This window comes from Epinephelus moara, chromosome 7, assembly GCF_006386435.1.
Source record: "Epinephelus moara isolate mb chromosome 7, YSFRI_EMoa_1.0, whole genome shotgun sequence".
Taxonomy (NCBI): domain Eukaryota; kingdom Metazoa; phylum Chordata; class Actinopteri; order Perciformes; family Serranidae; genus Epinephelus; species Epinephelus moara.
In genome coordinates, this window is record NC_065512.1 from 6,264,578 (window position 1) to 6,290,283 (window position 25,706).

The 25,706-nt window shown below is 40.5% G+C and overlaps 2 protein-coding genes across 2 annotated transcripts in view; one reads left to right on the forward strand and one right to left on the reverse strand.

Moving 5' to 3' along the window:
- Window positions 1-25,706, forward strand: part of tgfbr2l (transforming growth factor beta receptor-like) — a 397,772-nt gene that overhangs the window by 276,712 nt on the left and 95,354 nt on the right. The gene's annotated exons all lie outside the window — the stretch shown is intronic.
- LOC126393462 (titin-like) overlaps window positions 1-25,706 on the reverse strand; it is a gene marked incomplete at its 3' end in the record, with an annotated part of 160,915 nt that overhangs the window by 48,220 nt on the left and 86,989 nt on the right. The window contains exons 72-95 of the mRNA XM_050049647.1: window positions 25,160-25,447; window positions 24,778-25,068; window positions 22,931-23,218; window positions 22,463-22,573; window positions 21,961-22,246; window positions 20,822-21,005; window positions 20,653-20,736; window positions 19,907-20,174; window positions 18,620-18,880; window positions 17,993-18,202; window positions 17,799-17,876; window positions 17,677-17,703; window positions 15,804-15,860; window positions 15,505-15,549; window positions 15,196-15,255; window positions 12,791-12,862; window positions 12,432-12,500; window positions 12,177-12,257; window positions 11,940-12,011; window positions 11,295-11,633; window positions 10,322-11,098; window positions 9,801-9,899; window positions 8,977-9,435; window positions 6,161-7,537 (exon numbers count right to left, since the gene is read on the reverse strand). Of these exons, the coding sequence (XP_049905604.1) occupies window positions 6,161-7,537; window positions 8,977-9,435; window positions 9,801-9,899; window positions 10,322-11,098; window positions 11,295-11,633; window positions 11,940-12,011; window positions 12,177-12,257; window positions 12,432-12,500; window positions 12,791-12,862; window positions 15,196-15,255; window positions 15,505-15,549; window positions 15,804-15,860; window positions 17,677-17,703; window positions 17,799-17,876; window positions 17,993-18,202; window positions 18,620-18,880; window positions 19,907-20,174; window positions 20,653-20,736; window positions 20,822-21,005; window positions 21,961-22,246; window positions 22,463-22,573; window positions 22,931-23,218; window positions 24,778-25,068; window positions 25,160-25,447 (5,883 nt within the window). The remainder of the gene's footprint in view (window positions 1-6,160; window positions 7,538-8,976; window positions 9,436-9,800; window positions 9,900-10,321; window positions 11,099-11,294; window positions 11,634-11,939; window positions 12,012-12,176; window positions 12,258-12,431; window positions 12,501-12,790; window positions 12,863-15,195; window positions 15,256-15,504; window positions 15,550-15,803; window positions 15,861-17,676; window positions 17,704-17,798; window positions 17,877-17,992; window positions 18,203-18,619; window positions 18,881-19,906; window positions 20,175-20,652; window positions 20,737-20,821; window positions 21,006-21,960; window positions 22,247-22,462; window positions 22,574-22,930; window positions 23,219-24,777; window positions 25,069-25,159; window positions 25,448-25,706) is intronic.

Below are 25,706 nucleotides of genomic sequence, written 5' to 3' on the forward strand. Positions count from 1 at the left end.
ATCTTTAATGGTAATCACTTTTTGAAGTTTATCTTTAACTGCGACAAATTCTGATGGTATTTGTTTGTCTCCAACCTCTTTAGTTTTGACTAACTTTTGTCGCTTGTCCTTCGGGGACGTTGATTCTTTTGAAGGAATACCATCTGCCACATGAATTTCTTCATCTACTGCTGCAAATTCAGTTTCTCTGATATCTGCAAGTTTTTCAGGGGAAGTTTCAACTTCTAGTTCTTTCAAAGCTTCCTCTATTAAAGGTGTAACTGAAGCCTTTCGTTCAATCTGTTCATCTGTTGTTTTTGCCCCTTTTAAAGGAGTAACTTTAAAGGTTTTATGTTTAACTGTGCTGAGCTTCAGCTGGTCCTGTTCAACTAAAGTCTCTTGAGCTTTTCTTTGTGGTTCTTGTGAAAATACTGACTCGCACTCTGTTGTATCAGTTTCCTCATCAAACACACGCTCTGTGACTTTTTCTTTGGTTTTTGTATGTTTTTCAGGTGTATCATTTTCAATGGGAGTCACTTTTTTAAGTTTATCTTTTACTGTGACAAATTCTGATGGTATTTGTTTGTCTTCAACCTCTTTAGTTTTGGCTAATTTTTGTCGTCTCTCCTTCTGGGACATTGATTCCTCTGGAGGAATACCATCCGCCACATGAATTTCCTTATCAACTGCTGTAAGTTCAGTTTCTCTGGTATCTGCAAGTTTTTCAGGAGCAGCTTCAGCTTCGATGTCTTTTGAAGTTTCCTCCATCATTGGTGAAACTAAACCCTTTCTTTTAATCTCTTCATCTGTTGTTTTTGCCTCTTTAAGAGGAGAAACTTTAAAGGTTTTATGCTTAACGGTACTGACCTTTAGCTGGTCCTGTTCAACTATAATCTCTTGAGGTTTCTGTTGTGATTGTAGTAGAGAAACTGACTCGCTCTCTGTTGTATCAGTTTCCTCATCAGACATTGCACGTTCCATGACAATTCCCTCTGTTTTTGTATATTTTTCAGGTATACCAGCTTTAATGGGAATCACTTGTTGAGGTTTATCTTTACCTTTGATGGATTTTGATGGGATTTGTTTGTCAGCAATCTCTTTAGTTTTGACTAACTTTTGTTCTCTCTTTTTCATTGACACTGATATTTCAGAAGGTATTTTTCCAAAGGAATCTATTTCTTCATCAACTACTGCAAATTCAATTTCTCTGATTTCTCCAAGATTTTCAGGAGCAGCTTCAACTTTTGGCTCTCTAAAAGTTTCTTCTATTAAAGGTGTAACGAAAACCTTTCTTTCAATCTCTTCATCTGTTGTTTTTCTCTCTTTAAAAGGAGAAACTTTAAAGGTTTTATGTTTAACTGTACTGACCTTTAGCTGGTTTTGTTCAACTATTATTTCTTGAGGTTTGGTAGGTTTCTGTTGTGGTTCGTGTGGAGATACTGACACGCTTTCTGTCAAATCAATGCCCTCATCAAACACACACTCTGTGACTTTTACTTTGGTTTTTGTCAGTTTGTCAGGTGTACCATCTTTAATGGAAATCACTTTTTCAGTTTTATCCGTAACTGTGACAGATTTTGATGGGATTTGTTCGTCTGCAACATCTTTAATCTTGGTTAACTTTTGTCGTTTTTCCTTCAGGGAAATTGATTCCTCTGAAGGAATACTATCTGCCTCATGAATTTCCTCACATACTGCTGCAAGTTTTTCAGGAGCAGCTTCAACTTCTAGTTCTTTTGAAGTTCCCTCTATTAAAGGTGTAACTGAAATCTTTCTTTCAATCTGTTCATCTGTTGTTTTTTTCTCTTTAGGAGGACAAACTTTAAAGGTTTTATGCTTAACTGTGCTAACTTTCAGCTGGTTCTGTTCAACTAAAATCTCTTGAGGTTTCTGTTGTGGCTCTTGTGGAGAAACTGGCTTGCCCTCTGTTATATCAATTTCCTCATCAGACATTGCATGCTCCATGACTGCTTCTTTAGTTTTTGTATGTTTTTCAGGTGTACCATCTTTAATGGGAGTCACTTTTTGAGGTTTGTCCTTAACTTTGATGGATTTTGATGGGATTTGTTTGTCAGCAACCTCTTTAGTTTTGGCTAGCTTTTGTCTTTTCTCCTTCATTGACACTGATGTTTCTGAGGGTAGTATTCCAAAGTTATCAATTTCCTCAACATCTGCTTCAAATTCAGTTTCTCTGATTTCTCCAAGTTTTTCAGGAGCAGCTTCAACTTCCAGTTCTTTAGAAGTTTCCTCCATTAAAGGTGTAACTATAACCTTTCTTTCAATCTCTTCATCTGTTATTTTTGCCTCTTTAAGAGGACTGACTTTAAAGGTTTTATCTTTAACTGTACTGACCTTTAGCTGGTCCTGTTCTACTATAATCTCCTGAGGTTTCTGTTGTGGTGCTTGCGGAGATACTGACTCACTCTCTGTTGTATCAGTTTCCCCATCAAACGCGTGCTCCGTGACAAATTCTTTGGTTTCTGCTTGTTTTTCAGGTGTACCATCTTTGATGGAAGTCAGTTTTTCAAATTTCTTAACTCTTACGGATTTTGATGGAATTTGTTTGTTCTCAACCTCTTTAGTTTTAGCTAGTTTTTGTCCTTTCTCTTTGGGGTATATTAATGTTTCACAAGGTATTTCTCCAAAGGAATCCATTTCTTCATCACCTGCTGCAAATTCAGTTTCTTTGATTTCTGCAAGTTTTTCAAGAGCAGGTTTAGAAGTTTCCTCTATTGAAGGTGTAACTAAAACCTTTCTTTCAATCTCTTCATCTGTTGTTTTCGTCTCTTTAAGAGGACTGACTTTAAAGGTTTTATCTTTAACTGTGCTGACCTTTAGCTGGTCCTGTTCAACTACGATCGCTTGAGGTTTCTGTTGTGGTTCTAGTGGAGATACTGACTTGCTCCCTGTTGAATTAATTTCAATTGTCTTGTCAATCACAGCTGTATCCAAACCTTTTCTTCCAACTTCCTTTCTTGCTGGTTTCATCTGTTTCATGAGATCATCTGTGGCTTCATCTGTTTCTAACTGGACTTTCTGAGGTCTTTCTGTGGGCTTTACTTTTGCAGGGATTACCCTTAACTTAATTTCCTCCTTTTTGACAGTGTCTTTTACAACTGCTGCTGTTTTGGAACATTTTTCTGGAGCTATTATTTCTTCTTTGTGTTTTAGTTCGATCACAGGAGTGACCAAGGGCATTTTTGCAATTAGTTCTTGTTCTGTTACTTCCTCTGCTTTAGTTACATCTTTAAATCTGACGATCTTTGCCTGGACATTGTCTGCTTTATCCCTGATTGGCTTCTGCTGTCTCTGTTTTTGAGGAATGGCCTCTGGCTTTTCTTTCTCCTCAGTCAAAGGTTTTCTTAAAACTTTCTTCATCTTTGTTTCCTGCTCTTCGGTGGGAATAAATTTGTCAGTAATTTTGTCTATTTGATCTTCTCTGACCTCTGACTGAACATCTTTAATATCATCAGAGTTCAGTGGAACTTCGTCTATCTGAGATGTTTCTAACAAAACTGCATCTTTTCCTTTCTCAGTTTGAAGTGTTTTAACTTTATTCATGTCAGGTTTTAACTGATCTTCAACGGCAGTCTCTTCAGTTTGGGGGAACAGCGATTCTTTGTCCTTTGCAGGAACTTTCCTCTCAGGGGCGTCTTGTTCTGTCACTGATTTTATGAACATTTTCTCAACAACAGGAGCAGCTGATGCTTTTCTTTTAGTTTCTTCCTGCCTTGTTTTTATCTTTTCAGTTGGATAAACGATGTGTTCTCTATCTTCAGTTGTAACTACCTCCGGTTGGTCTTTGGTTTTCATGTCTTTTACTTTAACAGCTTTTTCTTCACCAACAGTGTCTTCTGCTTCAGTGGTATCTTGTTCTGGGGTATGACGTTCTACTGTTTGTTTTGGTACTCTGTCTGGCTCCAACTGTTTTTCAGCTTGCTCTTGACTTGGTTTTGTCTTTTCTTTTGGACTAACCTGGACAACAGGTGTTTTAAACTGGTCCTCATCTTCAACTGCTGTCTGCCGTCTCACTTTCTGACTGACATCTTTCTTCAGGGTCTTGCTCTTTGGTAAGATTTCAGGTTTTTTAAGGGCATTTTCAGTTATGGTTTCTTTCTCTGACAGTGATTCTGGATGTTTGACTTCTATCTCAGAAGAAACTGAGGTCTCTATGTTGGGTCTCACCTCAGTTGTTCCCTCCATTGGACTGACTTTGACCAATTTGTCTTTGACTTTAACTACTTTGGACAAAATGGACCCAGGCACAAGCTCCCTGGTTGACTTTTCTTTGGTTAACTCCTTTCCTTCCTGTTTCATGTCTTGGTCTACTTCTGTAACTGCTCTCAAATCAAGTTCTACGTCTCCTGTTTTTACTACAGCTGGTCCTTTTTGTTTAGATAGCCGCAATTTCTTTTTGGAAACCTCCTCTGGTCTCTGTAATTTGTTGGTTGGTCCTTCACCTTCTGCAATGTCTTCATCAGTTATAATACATTTTTCAGAAGTGTCTTCCTCCAGTAATTCTGTATCTGTGACATCTTTAGTTAGTTCCTGTATTTCAGGTTTCTTGAGTATTTTCTTTTTCAATGAATCAGCTTTGCCTTCCTGCATTTCTTTCTTTTGAATATCTTTAGACACTGCAGTTTGAATTTCTTCAATATTTGTTTCAGCTAATTCACGTTCTTTGGATTGTGAATCTCTTTCTACCCTGCCTGGTGTCTTTGCTAATCTTTTCTGTCTAGCAGACTTTTCCTCTGCTTCCTCAGATTCAACTATTCTAGGTTTGGAGGATTCCTTTTCTATTGGTTTCAAAGGCCCTGAAGAATCAGTTTTTTGTGTCTTTGAGGTTGTTTCAAACTTTTCAGCCTCTAAAGGTTTTTCTTCTTGGTCAGTTTGTTTTAATTTCTTCTGGAGAGTGGCTTGTTCTAAAGGCTGTCCGTCTGTCCTTTGTGATGACTCAAATTTTCTAACTGGTATTTTACGTATATCTTTTAGTCCCTGTGTGATAAGACCTTCCTTCTCTTCAGCGTCCGCTTCAGAACTCACCTGTTGGGGTTCTATCACCTGTTTTTGATCAGAAACAGCTTTGACTGAAATTTCTGGACTCTCAGATTTTTTCTCTCTGCTTTGAAAAGCTTCTTTATATTCTTCAGTATCTTTTATTTCTACACTCACTGTCGGAGAATCAGCTTTTTGAACAGACAACAATTTTCGGTTGGCGGGTTCACCTTGAACTGCCCCAACTTTTTCTCTCCTAGATTTACTTCCTGTCATGATGACCTTTTCTTTAGTTTTTGGGATGACTCTTGTTTTTAGACCACGTGTCTTTAAACCATCAGTAACAGATAAATCATCACTTATTTCAGATCCTTTCTCAGGTTCTTCCATCTTACTTAAAATCCCTTCTTGCAGCAAAGATTTAGAACTTTCGCCCACAACTTCTTCTTCATCCTTGATGATGTTCTGATATATTTGAGGTTTTGCTGCAACCTCTTCTCTTTCAAAAACCTTTTCTGCCTTTTCTGATATGTAATCCGTTTGAGCTGCTGCTCTTTTCTCAGCCTTTAAAAGGCCCTTTGTGGCTGCTTGAGGATGGACGATTTTAAGAAGAAAAGCACCATGAAGCGGTGCCAAGAGATTAGAAAGAACAAAAACACAAACACAAACATTTAGGGTTAAACAAGACAAACATGATAATACGAAAGAAGAAGGCACTGACAGGAAAATGTGCTGTCGCTGTACCTCTCTCTGCTCTTTTTTCTTTTATCTCGACTTGTGTTTCAGGAGGCAAAGCAGCAGGCATCGTCTTGGGAATCTTCTTGGCCTCGACTTCTTGTTCTTTAAAAAATAATCAGGTTTTGTTTAACGCAAGATATTAATATTCAAGAGAAGAAAGAAAGATTTCAACCACAAAGGGATAAAAAAGAACCCCTTTAAAATACTGCAAAAAAAGAAGAGTAACGTAACATGAAGACAATGGAGAACACAATGAACATGACAGTGGTGGATGAAGAGACGTTTACAAATGAGGTGAAATGAGGCTGAAATGATGACCCCTGGTGGTGGCCCAAGATTTTAGATAAAAAATTTAAAAAAAAAGAGAAGAAAGATTGCACCCAAATATGGAGTCACATGAAAAAGTTAAAGATGAAAATGATCATGATGTTAAATTTGCTCTTTGTACCTCTGGAAGCTGTTACTGGGGAAATCCTTTTCTTCTCTGGTTTTGAAGGGACTGAAGGTTTTGTCTCAACCGTATCCTCGATTAAAAGACTTGGTTCTTCTTTTGTCTTCTCGACTCTCTGAGGACGAACATCTTTGGGCTCCTCTTTCTTCTTGTAATCTGCTTCAGTTCTTGCAGCAACTGGCTCAAACTCAATCTCCTGCTCAGTCACTTTTGGCTTCTTAGGCTCGATATCTGTTACTAACTCTTTTGGTTTTACCTTGGGGGTCACCTCTTCTTTAAGTTTTGTTTTTTCCGTAACTTTCTCCTTTGTGTCGATTATCTCATCGGGCTTTAACTTTTTCTCTTGTTTCTGCTCAGCTATCTCTTGTTTCTTTGTGGGCACTTTTCCAGGAGCAACAGTTTCATCTTTTTTGGAGTCAGTAATGACTGCTGGTTTAATTCTAGGTTCCTCTTTTCTACTTGTTTTCTCATCCACCACTTTCACTTCAGTGGGGATAACTTTTGTTTGTTTGTCTTTAACTGGGACATCTCTCTGCTGGATTCTAATTTCTGTAATTTCTTCACTTCTACTGTATTCTTCCTCTGGAATATCTGATATTATCTCAACATCATGATCGACCGATTCCTCGTAAGTGACTTCTCTAAAAGGCTTTTCTTCGATGTCCAGCTTTTTGGTTAGTTTTCTTGCCTCTGTGCTGATAATAACTGGTTTAGTTTTATCTGTGTCTGTCACTGATGTGATCTTTTCTTGTACTGACTCTGTTTCTTTGACTGTATAAGTTTGCGGTCTCACTTGCCTCTCTTTGCTCTCTGTTGTAATGGTTATCTCTCGTCCCTTTTTGACTGTGACAGTAGTTTCTTGTTTAGATATGTCCCTCTCATCTGGCCGCTGTCTGACTGATAGGCTGTCTTTTCTTTCATCTGCAATCTCCTCTATTGGTGACTCGATCGTCTTGATAAAATACTCCTCTTCTATCTTTGTAGGTTTACCCTTCAACGTTATGACCTCCCTATCTCTGTCAGATTCAGGTTCCTGAACTACAACAATGGTTTCTTCTGTTTTTGGGACTCTGCGTTTAGTCACCTTGGTTTCTTTTCTCTTTGAAGAGTCAGTAACAGATATCTCACCTCTCAGCTCAGACTTTTTATCTCTCGCCTTTTCTGTCGTACTTAAGATGTCTACTTCTGATAACGACACTATTTTCTCGCCCAGACGAGCCACTTCGTCCTCATACAACACTTCGGCATGTTCTTCCACCACCTCTTCGTGTTCCCACACCTCCTCCGTGGGCGACACTTTCTCCGTCACGTAATAAACTTCCTGTATCTTCTCAGCTCCTTTCCTTCGTTCGATCTTGACAAGACTGGTAGCTACTGGAAGTTTTAAGAGGTGTTGAAGAAGAGGCGTCATGCGGCGGCGCCAAGAGGTGATGACAAAACACAAAGACAAGCATTGGTGTTAGAAAGAGACAAGTCAGAGATTAATCACATGGCTAATGCTTGAGGTGATAATCCACCTGTTGTGTATTATCATCAAGAGTTAAAGATTAAGATATGGTTAAAGTGCTCCATGGTGTTTTCAAATGGTGGTACCTTTTTCTGGAGGAGAGACTTTTTTCTCTTGTTCAACCACTGGAGGCAGAATCTTTTCAGTCTTCTTAGTTTCTATTTCTTTTAAAGAATGAATCAGTTTTTAATCCAAGACGTTGTGTGAGATCGTGGAAGATCATTTTCAAAGAAGAGAATTAAGACATTCAACAAACAAACAAACAAACAGAAATAACCAGCAAACATTAAATAAGAGGAAACACAGCAAGAAATAAGACATCAAAGAGGGGTGTAAGAAGAAGAGGCAACGGTTCAGTTACAGTATGAATAATGTCACATCTGCTTTTGACTCAAAGAAATTAAATAGTTTGTTATTGTTCAGTGCAATAAGTTTTTAAGTTTATTAGTTTTTTAAATTTTACATAAATAAGAAGATATAAAACACTGTGATAAAAACAGTGACCTCGACCTTTGCCACCAAATTCAAATCACTTCATCCTCAAGTCCAAGTGAATGTTTGTGCCAATTTGAAGAAATTCCCTCAAAGTTTTCTTGAGATATCATGTTCAAAAGAATGACAAAAATGCAAGGTCACAGTGACCTTAAGCTTTGAACACCAAAATCTAATCAGTTTATTGTAAGTTCAAGTAGACGTTTGTGCCAAATTTGAAAAAAAAATCCCTAAAAGTGTTCTTAAGATATCGCGTTCGTGAGAAGTCAGGTGAGGTCACGGTGACCTTTACCTTTAAACTACGACCACCAAAATCTAATTCTGACAACCCAAAAATATAATGCCTCCAGCCACAGCTATCACCGGCATGGAGGCATAAAAAAGAAGGTTCAACCCAGATTATATGTAAGAAATATAAATATATATATATATATATGTCCTTCTTGCTCCGACCACTGAATGGGGCCAAAGTACAGCATTCACTACTTGTACACGCAATGAATTTAACATTTAAGAATAGTACATGCTTAGAATGACAAAGTTGATATATTTAAATGATGGTCTTGCTCCAGTTTAAGTCATTTGTCCACATCATCAGTGAATTTCATTAATTTGCCTTTAATGGTCAACATGCAACATGCGTGCATTTTGCACATTGAACTAAAACTAACATTTAATTTTTTTGAGTGTGCGTTGAGATGTGTTACCACATGGCAGATGAAGGAGTGCTGTAAGTGGACTGTTGCCAATGGTTCATATGCTTGAAGAAGACATAAAGAAAGATATAAAGAGTTGAGGTCTGCCTCAGCTGTACCTTTAGGAAGAATTTCTTCCACCTCTCGTTTAGGTTTAGCTTCGGGCACCTTCTCAGGTGTTTTTTCTACAGAGATCCTCTCTGTTTGTTTCTTAGGCACCCTTTCAGGTTTTACTTCCTCAGGTGGCTTCTTCTCAGGAATTCTCTCTTCTTCAGCCACCTTCTGGGGAACTTTTACTGGCTTCCTCTCAGGAGGAGCTTTCTCCGGCATCTTTTTCTCAGGTGGTTTTTCAGGAACCTTCTCAGGTACTTTTTCTGGCACCATCTTTGGAATTTCCTCCACTTTTCTCTCAGGTGCGAGCACCTTTTCTGGGACCCTCTCAGGGGTCTTTTCCTTCACATGGACTTCCTGTCTCTCAGGTATTTTCTCAGGTTCAGTCTCCGACACAACTACATCTTCAAACACCTTTCGAGGTTCAGGCACCTCTTCAGGTACCAGTTTAGGTTTGGGCTTCAAAGCTTTAAGGGTTTGACACAAAAACATGCACAAGACATGACTATAAAGAATTCAAAAATGTGCTGGCGCACAAATAAAGATGCAATAAACACAGCAGGGAGTCACTTCACTAGAATTTTCCATCTTTAAGCAGAATGTCCTAAAGCTTGTCCTTAGGACAGCACCAGAGGAAGATCATGGTCTTATGGGGACCATAAAAACTCTGTTGCCAGATGTACTAATCCTGATTTATCTATATTAATAATATCATTTAAACACATTTTGGTAATTTGGGTAACATAATCCCACTTATGTAAAAGAGACTTCAAAGGACAACATACAAAACAAAACCTGGGCCTGTGTCTGAGGATCAAGAGCACTGAAGTACCTTTCTCTTTCTTCGTCGGCTCTTCTTTGGGAGGAACAACAGCAACTTCAGGTTTCTTGGCTGGTTTTGGAGCCTCGGGTATTTTTTCCTCCACAGGAACTTTAAAGAGTACCATTCAAAAAGATCAGAAGCCTTTCAACGAATTCAAGCTGAAGAGTGTTGTTAAAGATGGACAAACCCAAACACTCTATCGAGTGCAAGACAAGGAAACCCAAAACTGACAACGTGCAGCCCCATCATAACATCACAGACACATCACAGTAACTGGAGTTAGACGTTAGACAAAAACAAACCGCAGAAGCCAAAGAGAGTTTAAGATGGATGTAAGAGTTTTGGTTTTAGTGTGATAGGTTATGATGAAGATGAATGATGAAGAGTTTGCTTGCACAAACTAAACTAATCACAAAAGCGATCAGTGAGCACTCATGGAAAATCACTCGAGATGAGTTAAAGCTGGATGATGGAGTTAAGAAGATTAAGAAAAACTCCAGAGCTGCATCTCAATCAAAGCCGTTGTATACCTTTCTTCAGAGGTTCCTTTGGTGCAGGTGTTGGTTCTGGTTTGATCTTTGGAGGTTCAGGTTTTGGCACTTTCACCTCAGGTTCAGGTTTTTTCACTGCTGGCTCAGGTCTTGGTTTCGGGACCTCCACAGATTCTGGTTTGGAGACCTCCACAGGTTTTAGTTTTGGTTTGGGGACCTCCACCGGTTCTGGTTTGGAGACCTCCACAGGTTTTAGTTTTGGTTTGGGGACCTCCTCGGGTTCTGGTTTGGAGACCTCCACAGGTTTTAATTTGGGTTTGGGGACCTCCACAGGTTCTGGTTTGGAGACCTCCACAGGTTTTAGTTTGGGTTTGGGGACCTCCACTGGTTCTGGTTTGGAGACCTCCACAGGTTTTAGTTTGGGTCTGGGGACCTCCACGGGCTCTGGTTTGGAGACCTCCACAGGTTTTAATTTGGGTTTGGGGACCTCCACTGGTTCTGGTTTGGAGACCTCCACAGGTTTTAGTTTGGGTTTGGGGACCTCCACAGGTTCTGGTTTAGGGACCTCTGCAGGTTTTGGTTTGGGAACCTCTGCCGGTTCCGGTTTGGGGACCACTGCAGGTTCTGGTTTTGGAACTGGAGGTTCTGGCTTAGCAACAGCAGGTTCTGGCTTTGTTACAACAGGCTCTGGTTTACGGACTTCTGGTTTTGGTTTTTCTGGTTCTGGTTTCGCTTTTCGAGCCTCTGGCTCTGGCTTTTTTACTGCTGGTTCAGGCTTGATCTTTGCCAGCTCTGGTTTTGCAGCCTCTTCAGGGGCTTAAAGCAACATTTATTTTAGATTCAAGTAAAGACATTCAAGAAACAAAAAGTTAAAGATTCGCTTCCAAACTTGAAGCTAAACAAACACAGTTCAGACATCTTAATACTCAACACAGAGGAACGTACACACAGTTAGACTCAACAGTCATAAAAGTCTTTAAATCACAACACATCCAAACACAGCAGGAAATACCTTTGGATGGAAGTGTCACTGGCGTCTCTACTCGCACTGGCTCAGCTTCAGGCTCGACCTTCAACACTGGTTTGGCTTCAGGTATTGTCGGAGCCAGTGTAGGCTTAGGCTTTGGCTCAGGCTCTGCTTTGGGAGCCGGTGTGGGCTTGGGCTTTGGCTCAGGTTCTGCTTTGGGAGCCAGTGTGGGCTTGGGCTTTGGCTCAGGTTCTGCTTTGGGAGCCGGTGTGGGCTTAGGCTTTGGCTCAGGCTCAGCTTTCGGTTTCGGCTTGGCCTCAGGCTCAGGCTTAGCTGCAGGTGCCACTTTTTTGGGCTCAGCTGGTACCTGAGGCTTGGGCTCATCTTTGAGTAGGTGACACAGACATTATCTTATATTAGCATGAAGTCATGGTAGCATCTAAGAGCTAGCAAGAGGCGTTTGAAAGAGCGATGGCACTCAACATAAAGACAAACCAATGAAAAGTGAAACTAGAAACAGCTGATAGTGAAAAACAATAACAGAGCGCAAAGAGGAAGATTTGAGGCTGAATAGAATAAAGACAAGACAGACAATAAGAGGTAAGAAGCTACGTAGCGCTGAGCACAAGTATGCTGCTACTGAGGGCACTTGATAAGATGTAAAACAATAGAAATAACAAAGTGAAGTACCTTTCTTTGGCACTCCTGGCTTCTCGGCAGGCAGCGAGGGAGGAGCAGCAGGCTTCTTAACCTCCTCTGGTTCTTTTAAGATACATTCAAACACATGATCAACCAGAAAAGAAGACAACGAAAGGAACAGCACTGAATCTGAACCACATCGTAACAGAATAGTCAAACATAAGGACAGTGTCATCAGCAAAGATGAAGATATTCAGTAGAGAGATGGTAGAAATCAGACATCTCTACCTTTTGGAGTAGGACGTTCCTTCTTCTCTGGGACTGAAACTACAGGAATCTTTTCCTCCACTGGCTTTCTGGCCTCCGGTACTTCAAAATGTCAGTAAAATTAAGTGAATTTTCACAACATAAAAACATTAACGGAGTGAAAAATCACACTGACACAATTGCATAAAACAATTTTTAAAGTGTAAAAAACATAGAAAGCCATAGATGAATGTACCATTTACAGATACATTCATCATCAGGAAGGTATGCTGGTACCTTTGGGTGGTGAAGGCTCCTTAACGGCTGCTCTTGGCTTCTCTTCAGGCTTTTTCTCAGCTTTGGGAACTTAAAAGACACCGATTGTGTTAGAAACACAACAGAGATGCTGTGGATTTGCAGGTGAAGCCGAGAAGCGAAGCAGAAGATAATAAGACAGAAAAGGCAACTACAGTAGAAAATGTAATGACTCTGTCTGAAGCAAAAATAAAAGATTGAGCAAGAAAGGAAAGGAATAAAAACACAAAGCGGGACAAGACAGTCAAAGATTTTAGTAGCGGAGAATGGACAAGTAAGTTTGCGTGTTTTGCAGGACACAGCGCTGAGCTGCAGCAGGAAGATGTTCAGGTCTGTGGTACCTTTTGTTGGGAGTTCCTCCCGCATTTCAACTTTCTTGGTCTCCACTGTCTCCTCAATGGCAACTCTGGCAGCTAAAAACACAGAAACACATCCAGAATCATCATCACTGTCAGAAAACAGAACTGTTAAAAGATGACTCAATGGTGACATGAAGTCAATGGAAAAGGAGTTGTTATCTCCAGCATTTAGGTGAAAAATTATACGTGTTATGTTAAGAACAGAAACCATAAATGTGTTGTGGATTAACACAAGAAGAATCATGTATAAACTTAAGTCTCCAAACTTAAAATGGTAACCAGTAGACTGATTATAAGTTAAATTAAATGCAAAGCAAAATAATTATTGATTACTGATACGCCCATGCATTTGGAGTAAGAAATTAAGTTTTAGGAGGTAAGCAGAAGCCAAAAAATGACCTCAGACTGCAGTTAATGAAGAGAGGTTATTTTGAATAAAGTAAAAACAGAAGAATGATTATGAGACAAAGGAAGTAAAAGAGGTTAGTATGAGACATAAAGACAAACGCTAAGAGCGAGCCATGGTTAACATCGGCTCAAAAACACACAGGTATTAAGAGACAGATGACGTCCGTCCTGTGTGTAACTGTGATGAGATACCTTTGGCTTTGGTTTCGGACACCTGTGGTTTTACTGTCTCTTCTGTCCAGCTCTCAAACTCCACTGAAGGTGTGAGGACCACAAAAGTGATAGAAGACAACAAACGTGAGGCAGGTTGTGCTTGAAAACTCAGGTAGTCATTTCACAGTTTAACAAAGTCTCCATCTTGTTGTTAAGTTCTCTCATTAATGAGATGAGGCTGAAACAACTGGATAAATTCTAAAATTTAAATTTTAAAAACAGACTTCCTGATTTCATGGATGGTTTCAGAACTGGCCCAACGGGCAAAGGTCTGGGGGCCAAAGGGTCAAGGGGACCCTGAGTCAGAGACTCTGCTTGAGGTGACAGTTAGCTTTTCTTATTGGAAAATCCAACAACAACAAAGACACACGAGGTGGTAACAAAGAGATGCAAAACAACCACAAAGATGCAAAATGCTAAACAGACACAAAACAACAACAAGGAGATACAAAATGGCTACCTAGAGACACAAAACTATTGAAAGAGAACACAAAATGACTACAAAGTGACAGAATGGCTAGAAAGAGACACAAAATGGCCACACAGAGATACAAAATGGCTACCTAGAGAAACAAAATGGCTGCAAAGAGACAAAATGGCTACGCAGGGACACAAAATGGTTACAAATAACCAAAATGGCTATAAAAAGACACAAAATAGCTTAAATGAGCCATAAAATTGCTACAAGGAGACACAAAATGGCTACCTAGAGACACAGAATGGCTACAGAGACACAAAATGGCTACTAAGAGACAAAATGGCTACCTAGAGACACAGAATGGCTACAGAGACACAAAATGGCTACACAGAGATACAAAATGGCTACCTACAGACATAAAATGGCTACACAGAGACACAAAATGGCTACGTAGAGACAAAATGGCAACCTAGAAACACAAAAAGGCAACAAAGAGACACAAATTGGCTTTGAAGGGATATAAAATGGCTACAGAGACAAAATGACAACAAATGAGCACAAACAATAACACGAAAACAGGCGGAACTAAAGTAAGACACAAACCAACTACAAAGCTCTCCTGTTTGCAGTTGTTTTGTGTCTGTGCCCAGGGGCATGATTTTGTTTGAGCACCAACGCAACGTATCCACTTAGATCGAAAGTCAAACATATTTCACATTTAGGAGCTTCGACAAAATCAAGAAGCAAACAAAACCCCAAACACAGATCTAAATTTTACCCTGGACAGCTCTAAACTGTTTTGATGAGTTAAATTTCCTGATGATGCTCAGCTGACTTTAATTTTCCAGATCATTGAGACAAAAGACTTTGACTGTGAAATGGTAACTCCACTGAAAGTTAGTGTGTTTGATGGAGATGGAAGATAGGATGAAAGTTAAAAGAGTGAACAAAGAAGAATGCATCCTCAAAGGTTGGACACAAACAAACAAAACAAACAAGGACACACAAAGACTTTCATATTATATCTGCAGAGATCAGTCACATGACACAATGATGATGATGTTATGATGAAGATAAGAGGCAGATTTGGGTAAATTCACATTCTGAGACACTTTCAAATGAGCTGAAATTAACCTGAAAAAGATTTCTAAAAAAAAAATTCGAATAATTCCTGTTTAAACATATATTTTTGGTGTATACTTAATTTTGATTAAATGTTTTGAATGTTCAGTATTGATCGGTCTGTCCTTGATTAAATTATTTTATTGTGTTTTTCCCAGATCTGCTCAGATGGTTTGATCGATGATGGAGATGATGGGTGAAAAAGAAGAAAAACCATTTGTTATACCTCTCTGCTCCACCTCCATCTCCACCTCTTCTTCATAGTGATACGAATATTCAGCTGATTCTTAAGGAAACAAAAGCGGGGGTTTTTTGTTTCCATTATTTAAAACGAAGACTGAAGAGTTTTCAATTTATGATGAGAGGTTAGTTCGACTGTCAGTGAGGGATTGCAGCAGTATAAAAGTTAATTGTGTTTTTACACCATAATGTTAATCATTAACATGTCTATGACAGATATAATCAGCTTAATGTTAATTTATTTCTATATCAGGATGGAGGCTGTAAGCAGATGAAGTATATAAACAGTAAATACCTCTATGTTCAAGCTCTTCTTCATAATGGTAGTATTCAGCAGATTCTTTAAAAGACAAAAAACATGGTTTCATTATGTTAAATTTGGGGCAAAATGTTAATTTTATTTGCCATAAAATGCTTTAAATTCAAGAATTTAGCCAGAGGTTAATAAAGATTCACATATTCCTTGAAACGTCATGGAAACACAAGCTTTAGGTGCAAATAAAAAATTTACTTCTGATACAAAACTTGTTTCTGATTCGTCTTCCTGATAAATGTATTTGAAAGTGAACTGTACCCTGCTCCTGATCGTCTTACCTTCAATTGCCACTGATGAAGGCACTTCAGGCCTCTGAACTGAGGAGTCTGGGACATCTACAGAATATGGAATATGATTCATACCAAAACTTTATTTAAAGAATCTTTAGGGAAAAAATGACTGCATGTACAATATTAACATTGATGTTAACTGTTCTGTAACTAAATGAACAGTCTGACATTTTGGAAAATCCTCTTGCTCCCCAGTGTTTACCAGAGTTGTTGGAACTTATTGCAGATAGTATCAGCAGTATGTGGCTCTACTGGCTAGTAGTTTCCCCTGGTTCTGGTCTTTCTGCTAAGCTAAGCTAAACATGCTAAACATCTGCTAAGCTAAGCTAACTGGTTAGCTACAAGCAGCTGTCTTAACATCAGATAAGAGTTTGTAGCTACATTTACATCAGTCAACTGAAAACAGCTAGCAAAGTTTTGTATACGTCAACAGTTTGCAGCTATGTCAGCCATCTACAAAAAACAAGCTAATTATAAAGCATAATGTTGGATATGTTACTCTTTGAACCGTCTATAGCTAGCATAACGCTGGATATTAATATTTTGGGATGTATGACTCACGTATTTATCTGAACTTTGTCTTGTATCACAAAGTGAACAGTTTCACGTACCAAAAGAAAACCATTTAACCACACAATAAATATTATATTTTAGGAGACAACATTTTCAGATAAGCACACTGCTGCTGCCAACGTTACTCACTTATTAGACATTACCACTGCCAACTAGCTGCACAAAATATCAAGGCCACGCCCCTTTTCAGGGGCTAGCAAACCGAAGATCCTGTAGATATCAATGCAATTTGACCTGTGTTAAACAAACATTTGTCTTATACACATGTCTAATAATTGTTTTGTAATGTTGCCTGAAACTGAGCGTGGACCAAGTGGATTAGCCACCAAACAAACTGGTCTCTGTGTATCGCGTGATACTAGTGACATTTCAACGGTTAGCACTGGATTCTAAACTATTGAAACTACAAACATATTTCATGCAACATTAAGCAGCTGCCAAAACAATGTAGACTCGAAACTTAACCAAAACATTATGTTAATTCCAAACCAATTCCAGGCCTGGAAAACAGTTTTACTGAATTAAGAACTTTTCCAGGAATTTCATGAATGGGAACCCTGGACTAAGCTATTTGTTTGTACCATCTGTGCACAATGTTGGGTATTTATATATTCTTAGATGTACATTCACTTATTTATCTGGACTTTGTCTTGTATCATGAGGCAAATAGTTTAACATACAAGGAGACAACATATCTTCATGTACTCACAAAAAACAATAATGCTAACCAAAAAAAAAGGACAACCAGAGTGCCTTGGACGCAGTTCAAGACTATGCTATGTGGCTAACTGTTTAGTCAATAAGTCAGCTACACACTGCTAGCATAATGTGGGTATGTTAACTGTTTGTATCTTCCAAAACATGGAATAGTTGTTAACACGTTATACCCTCTATAACTTCAGCCAATTACAAATTGCATTGTTTGTAGTGTCCGTAGCTAACAGTTAGCACAATGATTGATATTTAAATTTTGATGCTCAATTCACTTATTTATCTGAAATTTGTCTTGTATCACAAAGCAAACAGTTTCATGTTCATAACAAAACAAAAACACTCAACCAGATGACGCAACACTGTCTCTATAACATTCAAGTACAAATAACATCGTTTATGCTAGCTGTTTGTAAGAGCACTGGCTAGCAGTTTCCCTCTGCTCCCAGTCTTTGTGCAAAACTAGGCTAAAGGTGTCTACTGAGATAAAAGTTAAGACTCTGGTAAAGACTGAACAAGAGGATTTTCCTAAAATGTTCCAGATAGATTCAAATTGTCTAGAAAATAAAATACTTACCTAAGGGAACCATTGCTAATTCAATTTCTGTGGAAAAGGAGGAAGAGTGAAGAACGTGTTAAACACTGAAACAGACAGAAGCTGAACAGAAACAAAAGGTGGCGTCTGACTAGGAACTGTACCTTTGCCAGACAAATAAAGCTCAGCCGTGCTCTTAGCCTCTCCTCTGGGCTCCAACCTCACAATCACTGAGTACACGCCTACACGGGATTATTAATGAAGACGTTTAGCACTCAAGTCATCAAAACAATGAGGAAAAAAAAACATCTGTAGGGCTTTGTGACGGGCCTCTGGGGCTCGATGGTGCTCTACACACCTTCGTCTTCGATGGTCACGTTTCGGATGACCATGAAATGTCTTCGGCCCTCGCTTGTGAAGTTGTACTTAGGGCTCTCTCTCAGTTCCCAGGTGTCTTTGTACCACGAAACGATAGCATTGTCGAAGGACACCTCGCACTCAAAGGTGGCCGACTGGCGCTCGTTGACTTCGATGTTGTGGATGCGTTTGGTGAAATGAATTTGTTCAGCTAAAACAGATAAAGACGTGAATGGGTAAGCGTGCTTGGCATCACAACTGGGAATGTATGACAATATTTGAATGGTAGTTTTTCATCGACACAACATCCACACGGTTAGAAATGATGATCAGTGTTTATGGGACAGTTATGATGGCTGGTTGTTGGGGGTGAGAGATGGATTTGAGTCAAGATGGATGTAAGAAGACAACTAATGAGATGATGACGGAATGTTTTGGCAAGATAATCCAGGAGAGGAGAGGCGTGAAGAGTGTTAACACAGATCCCAGAAGAAAGAGAGGAAAAAAAGAGGGTAAAATCCAAAACGCCTAACATTAGTCTCAGACTTTGATGAGTCGAAAGAGGTTAGTAAACGGGCAGAACATCCACCACGTCTAGAAGGTTGCAGAATGGTTTCCAGGTACAAACCTTCCACCCAGAGGTCGGCGGATGACTCCAGGTGCTGGTACTTGCAGGTGTATCTGCCCTGGTCTTCAGTTTTCAGGTCTCTGATCAGAAGCTTCTGAATCTTGTGTTTCACCTCCGACGTGTACCTGCCCTTCATCTCTAACTGCTTTCCATTTTTATACCACTGAGCCTCTACGTTAGGGATGGATAACTGACAAGACAGAGTGCATGACTGGCCTTCCTTACCCGATGTGTCCTGCAGGTGCTTCTCAACCTCCACCTCTGAAAGACACAAAGGGGAACATGCAGAATCTGTTAAGAGGGTTTAGAGATCACTGAGCATCACAAAAGAAAAAACGACTGCCTGGTTTCAAGAAGTGGACTAATGTGGGATTTATACTTCTGCATCCAATCAACGCTGTGCCTTGATGTGCACCTCCCCAGAAATGTAACTACATGTTGTGGCGACGCAGACCTGTCTGTTTCTGTAAGCTGAAACCATTTCCCTCAGTGGAAACAAAGCTTTTATTTACTTTAATTTCACAGATAAGAGACAATAAACTGTGAAGAGAATAAAGCCTCCACAAAAATAACATTTAAAGTCTTGTGTGTGATTTATCCTGGCTTCATATGAGCAGAGGAAATCTCCGCTCATTGCTAGGCTAATTTATACAATGTAAAATGCCATAGGCTTGTGCTAATAACGTTAGCATGTTGTATTTGTTTGGAGAACATGTTTAGTATAAGACAGTTGTTTTGTCAGTGAACCTTGTGAGTAATGGAGCAGAGTCTTATAATGTTACCTTTGTTAAATGTTGCTGTTGCCCCTGGCTTCATATAAGTAGAGGAAAAGTTTGCTGGTCGCTAGGCTAATTCATACAATGTAAAATGCCATAGGCTTGTGCTAATAACGTTAGCATGTTGTACTTGTGGGGAAAATGTTTCTAGATAAAGACAACTGTTTGTCTGTGAATGCTGCGAGTTATAGTGAAGCTGATTTGTGTACTTGTGTTTGAAACTGTCTCTATTAAGCCATGTTTAATGTGTGTGTTTAATGTGTGTTTTGAATCAACTCAGCTTTACAGCACTTCACAGAAACACCGCTGTCAACTGTTTTGGAGGTGTAACTGCAGAGTGACACCACCACACAAGTATAAATGCTCACAATGGCGTAGGCTACGGCGTAGGCTCTATAGAGCTGACGCACAAGTATAAATCCTGCTTAAGTCTCATCGGAGACGTCCGATGTAATCCAGCTTTATATGAATAATATATATATGAATATCATATCACAGTATAAGTACTGACCCTTGACGGTGAGCTTGGCGCTAGAGATGTGAGGCCCACAGACCACCCGGTAGTTGCCTTGGTCGGTCGACTGGCACCTCTTGATCTTGAGCAGGTGGCGGTCGCCGCTGATGCTGATGTCATACTTGTCACTAGTGTCCAGTTTCTGGGTGCCCTTGTACCAGGACAGGGTGATCTCTGGGTAGTTGATCTTGATCTCGCACTCAAACACCGCCTCCTTGTTAATGAAGACGGACTGATCGGAGATGTCCCTCAGCACGGTGACGGGCTGCAGGAGCAACAAGACGATCAATAACTCTCTGAGGTCAGGATAGGTCGATCGTCTCTGGTAGTTTGGCTTAATATTGACATGAAACCTCAACTCAACAGAAACCTTTCCAACCCACCTTATATTTTGAACTTTGCTGAAAGTGTCCTCTGAACTCGCCTATTTGAAATTTTTATAATTGGTCGAGCAGTTTGGCCAAAAAGTGTCTTTTTCTTCTCATGCTATATCTAGTGTTTGGGCACATGACGGGACTACCTTTTCCTTTCCATATATTTTATCATATTTTATGAAGTAACAGTTGTCCCACGCGTCCAAATACTAAATAAAGTCCGATAAGAAAATGTCTAACTCAGAACTTTCATGGATCAAGTGTCTGTTATCTACGAACTCATCAAAGATCATCAGTCTGATAGAAAGGTGAATTCTGCTAGAGGTTTAAGGTGTTTGTAACATTAAATCTCTGTGAACGTGTCCTGACCTCTGTGCGCTCCATCCTCTTCTGCAGGTCGGCCACCAGTCGGGCCATGTCCTCATCAGACTCTCTGTCTGCACGTTCCACTTCCTGTCAACAACAACAACAACAGATTACTCATCAGGACATCTGCAGACACAAACACATCAGGTCTCCTGAGCGTGCAGACGGTTACCGGTCTTCCACTTTCTTCAGCCTTCTCCTTCTTCAGCTGCTCAATGGCCTGCAGCAGGCCCCGGTAGTCGGTGATGCCGTACATACGGGCATATTTCTCATACTCTTTGGGGTCCACGTTCCTCAACAGCTCGACAATGTCGATGTCCTTCTCCTCCTGTGGACTCTTCTGCTTTGATGGTGTCCTGAGAACAAGACAGAGACACAGGAGGGTCAGGGACAGTGTAGAGCTTAAAAATGACCAGAAATTCAAACAAAATACAAAGACGCCGATGGATTAGGAAACTTTAAATGAAAATTAAATGGAAAACAATGTTAACAGGGTTGATAACTCAAGTTGTATTTATCATGTTCTGTGGATAGAAACAAACCTTTTGCCATCATAAGCAGACGTCACTGTGAACTCTTCTGACAGAAACCAAAACTGAACTTTCTTTTAACAACAGTAAAGAAAACCTTTTCTGATGACTCCCCTCCGAAATAAAAGACTTCTCTGCAGAAAATATTTTTGTATGTTTACGTATTTTATTTATTCATTTTCATGAGGTCTTATGCATATCTGTTAAAAATGACAAATTGAAACTTCCAGTTCTGCCCGAGGCTGTATGTTCTCACACTGTGGAGCCAGGGACTTTATTCTGACCAGTGTAACAATGGGAAGCATCCTCTCAACAGGCCTCCTACTTCCTCCGTGTCAGATTTTATAAGTGTTTTTCCTCCAAAACAAGTTCCCAAATTTCTGATCTTAATTTCCCTCGGGTAACCTACGAAAATTTCCCTGGAAATTTCCTGACAATTTGCAATCCTAAACTTTGAACCAAAACAAGCTGTAAGACCTAGTGTCGCTTTTTTGTGTGTATATTCCCTCGCATATAAGTTCGCTATGAAATGGTACAATTTCTGAATTGACTCTGTGCCAAAAAGAAAGAAAGAAAGCAAAAAATTAAAAAATACCAAATTACTGATCTTAATTTCCCTTAGAAAATGTCCAGAAATTTCCTGACCCTTTGCGATCCTGGACATTCAACTTTAACATGTTGTAAGACCTTGTGTTGCTTTTTTAAATGAAAATAAGACTGTTATTAAAAGGTACAATATTTATTTTGAAATTCTGTCCCAGATGGACTCAGCTGAACTCACTTCTTCAGTTTGGCTCGCAGGTCTCCCTCCAGCTGTACCGCCTCCTTCTTCTCATCTACGTGCATGTCAGCACTGCACTCGATCTCTCCATGTTTGTTGGAGGCGACACACCTGTACTGACCCGAGTCCGACTTGGTCACCTCTCTGATCTCCAGCTTAGACTCCTGGCCCTTCTGCTCGATGGAGATCCGGCCGCCGTGAGTGATCTGCCTCCACTTCCCCTTCATCCACTTCACGCTGGGGATCGGGTCGCCGCCCACTTTGGCGATGAAGGTGGCGGTGCCCTCTGAGGAGTGACGGGAGGAGAGTTAGGAGGAGAACTACAAGAGCCTGGTCTTTATGACAAGTTTACTGAAACTGGTGGAAAATCTTCATCAAGAAAAAAAGATTTTATTTTAATGACAAAAATACAGAATAAACAAAACACCAACGAGACAAAACATCAACAGGAAACAAGTGGTGTGTGTAGTTGTGTGTATAGGTTGTGCGCTGTGTGTCTCACTCTCGGTGACGTGTGCAGTTTTGGGTTCCTGGATGAAGAACAGGTTCTCCAGTTTCTTGGTTGGAGCGGCTGCTGGAGCTTCAGCAGGAGGCGGAGCTGCTCCTGGTTTCTCTGTAAACAACAACAGCAACAAGATGGAACGTTACAACTGTCGCTGCCTCGATGGATCTGAACGAACCCTTAAATGAGACTCTGATTATTCTGCAGCAGCTGTGTGAGAGTTTGTTAACAGATGGTTTGATGTAGTTTTACTGAACTTAAATGTGAAACCATTCACATCAATTCATCAAGAATTTTCTCAGGTTTGGGATTCTTTGTTTATCATGGAGGCATAAGAGAAAAAAAAGAAACACGGGACGAGTAATGGATTAACAAATGGTCATTGTGCAGGTGAAGTGTTGGGGGATCAGGTGCTCTAATCTTAACAGACAGAGACACAACCAATCATGACATGTTCTTTATTCGTACCTTTGATGGTGACTCTAGCCTTGCAGAACTCGGTGCCGGCATCGTTGGTGGCCTTGCAGAGATAATCTCCGGCGTCGTGTCGGGAGGCCTGGCTGATCTCCAGACAGGCCGTGCCGTCGGAGAAGCTGATCCTGGTGCTGCCAGCGGACATCAGGTCCTTCCTGTCCTTCATCCACTGGATCTTCAGAGGTGGAGATCCACAGACGTGACACCTGAGACTCAACCTCTCGCCCTCGTCCACAGTCAGTGGCTTCAGAGGGACGTCGAACACCGGAGGCTTCTTGGCTTCTGCAGGAGAGACACGGTGGTTTTATTTCAGCGGGCTGATCTGGAGTCAGCGCTCTAACAAATATCTAAACATCTACAACACCTGATCCACTCTGATCTAACAGAACTGTGAAACAGCAAATACAACAAAATAAACCAGTTCTACCATGTTTATGCTTTCTTATAGAGATGAAGATATTAGAACACTATCTCATTATTATGGAGTCCATATCTTGTATTTATGTCTTTAAAAACTACAAATATTTGCAACTTTTGTGACTTGCTCCGTCATTTCACCCTGAAACATATTTTCAGTTGTATACTCTTCTGAGCTTTCGTTTTTGTACTCCAAATATTGAAACCAGAATATGTCATATTACACGGTGACTGTCACTGAGCCCCCAGGCATGAACTTCTAAACCAAAAGCACATATTGTGCTCCGTCCCAGAGTGAAAAACACACTGAACAGCTGGGGGACACTTTGATTTTGTTGCCAGCGAGGTGAGGCAAACAAACATACCTAACAACACGGTGCATGAAGATGAGAAAAAGTTGCTTATGTTGGAACAACTGCGATCCGTTTGATGAACGAAGTTAGCTTACAGTTGTTCTGCTGTGTCTAAAACTATTTCATTTCTGGGATTTAATATTTAAAACTTTTTCAACAATTTCGGTGGAGATTCTCAGTCGTCCAAGTCATGGTAATCTTAAGTTTTCCTGACATCTTTTGGAGCTTTTTATACAATTCCCTGTCTTTATTATGTATTTACTTATTTATTCATTTATATTTTTCACAACAATACATACCTAATACACTTCTGATTTTGTCAAATTGAGTGTTTTTTTTTCTCCCTGCTCCTGAGACATTCAAACTTTAGGGTGAAGCTGTTTAGCTTTAGTTTAATGAATGAAATCCTGAGATTTAACCCTACTGTATATATTTAAAGAGTTTACATACACCCCTTAAAATCAAGAAGGCCACGTGACCCCCTGTGGAGATTTGGTGACCCCTACTGGGTGTCGGGACCTGCAGGCTGGGAACCACTGATCTAAAGATATTCAGTTCACTGAGATACGAAAACACAGACACTCAAAGAGACTGGAGATAATTAACTCAAATCAAGTCACTGTTTCAGCACTACAGTATATATTCACTGTGTTACCAGATCACCCTTTTTCCTCTTTAAGGGCAAGGGCCTTGTGGGCAACCTGTGAGGGTGTGACTTGTGCTTTATAGTATATGTGGAAGGAAGCTCTTTGGGTGTGTCATGGTGAAGACGGCGGGCAGCATAGAGTGATGATAGTCAGCAGAATTAAGTGTCTGAGAAGGGTTAGGGGTTAGGGTTTATTGTTTTGTGTTTAAGACTGCATTAAAGCCATGTTGGTGAACGGCACATGAACACCTCGCCATCCTTCCTTCTGCAGAGTGGTCTGGACCACTAGAAGCTAGTTCCCACCTAATAACAACCCAAGCTAAAATTAAAGGTTAATAAGCCAGCGTGTTCCCAACTATGGTTTGGAGTGAGGAGAGAGGTAACAGCTGTATATCAGGTTCCAGCTGCACTGAGTGTGAACCCACCTGAGATTCCCACGACAACGTCACAGGAAATTCTTCCAGCCTCGTTGGAGGCCTGACAGGAGTACCTGCCGCTGTCCGTCACCTGGCTGCTCTTGATGCACAGCACGGCCACGTTGCTCTTGAAGCTAATGTCATATTTGTCGGAGCTGTAGATCTCCGTGTTGTCTTTGAACCAGCTGACGGACATGGGCTGCGAGCCGGATACTCGGCCCTCGATCTTCACCAGTTTGCCCTCCATGTCCTCGATGTTCTCTGACGGCTTCTTGGTGAACACCGGAGGGTTTTTACGCTCTGAGAGAGGAGGAAGGTGGAAGTGATGGTGAGGACAGGAAGTGTGTTCTGTGTAAATGAAGAGAGGGTGGAGGTGGTGGTTGATAAATACCTTTGACAGTGATGTCAGAGGAGCAGGAGTCCTTGCCCATGTCGTTGGAGGCGTGACAGAAGTACCTCCCTGTGTCACCTTTATCTGCCTTCAGGATGGTCAGGTGGGGCGTGTTCTCCACACAGCTGATCTTATAGTTCCCCCCGGAGCGGATATCTTTATGGTCTTTGGACCATGTGACCTTAATGGGGGTGGAGCCAGTCATGTGGCACTCAAGCTCAATGCTGTCGCCAACTGTCACCTCCTGTGGTGCCAACTTCCTGTCAAAGACTGGCGGGTATCTGGGTTCTGGAGAGACGGTGGAAGAGCGGAAATATTAATATCAGACAGACAGAGAGAAACAGAGACACGTGTGATTCCTTTAAGCTGAAAATATTTTCTTAAACAAACATGTCGTCTATGTGACGAGTACGACACTTTGCCTGGTTTTCATGCTGTACAGGAAACCAACTCCAGTCAGAAAGTGAGCTGAAGTTGATTTGAGGATTTAAAAACGAGGTCATAGGTGAAACATCAGACTGATGTGTTAACCTCCATTAACCCCGTG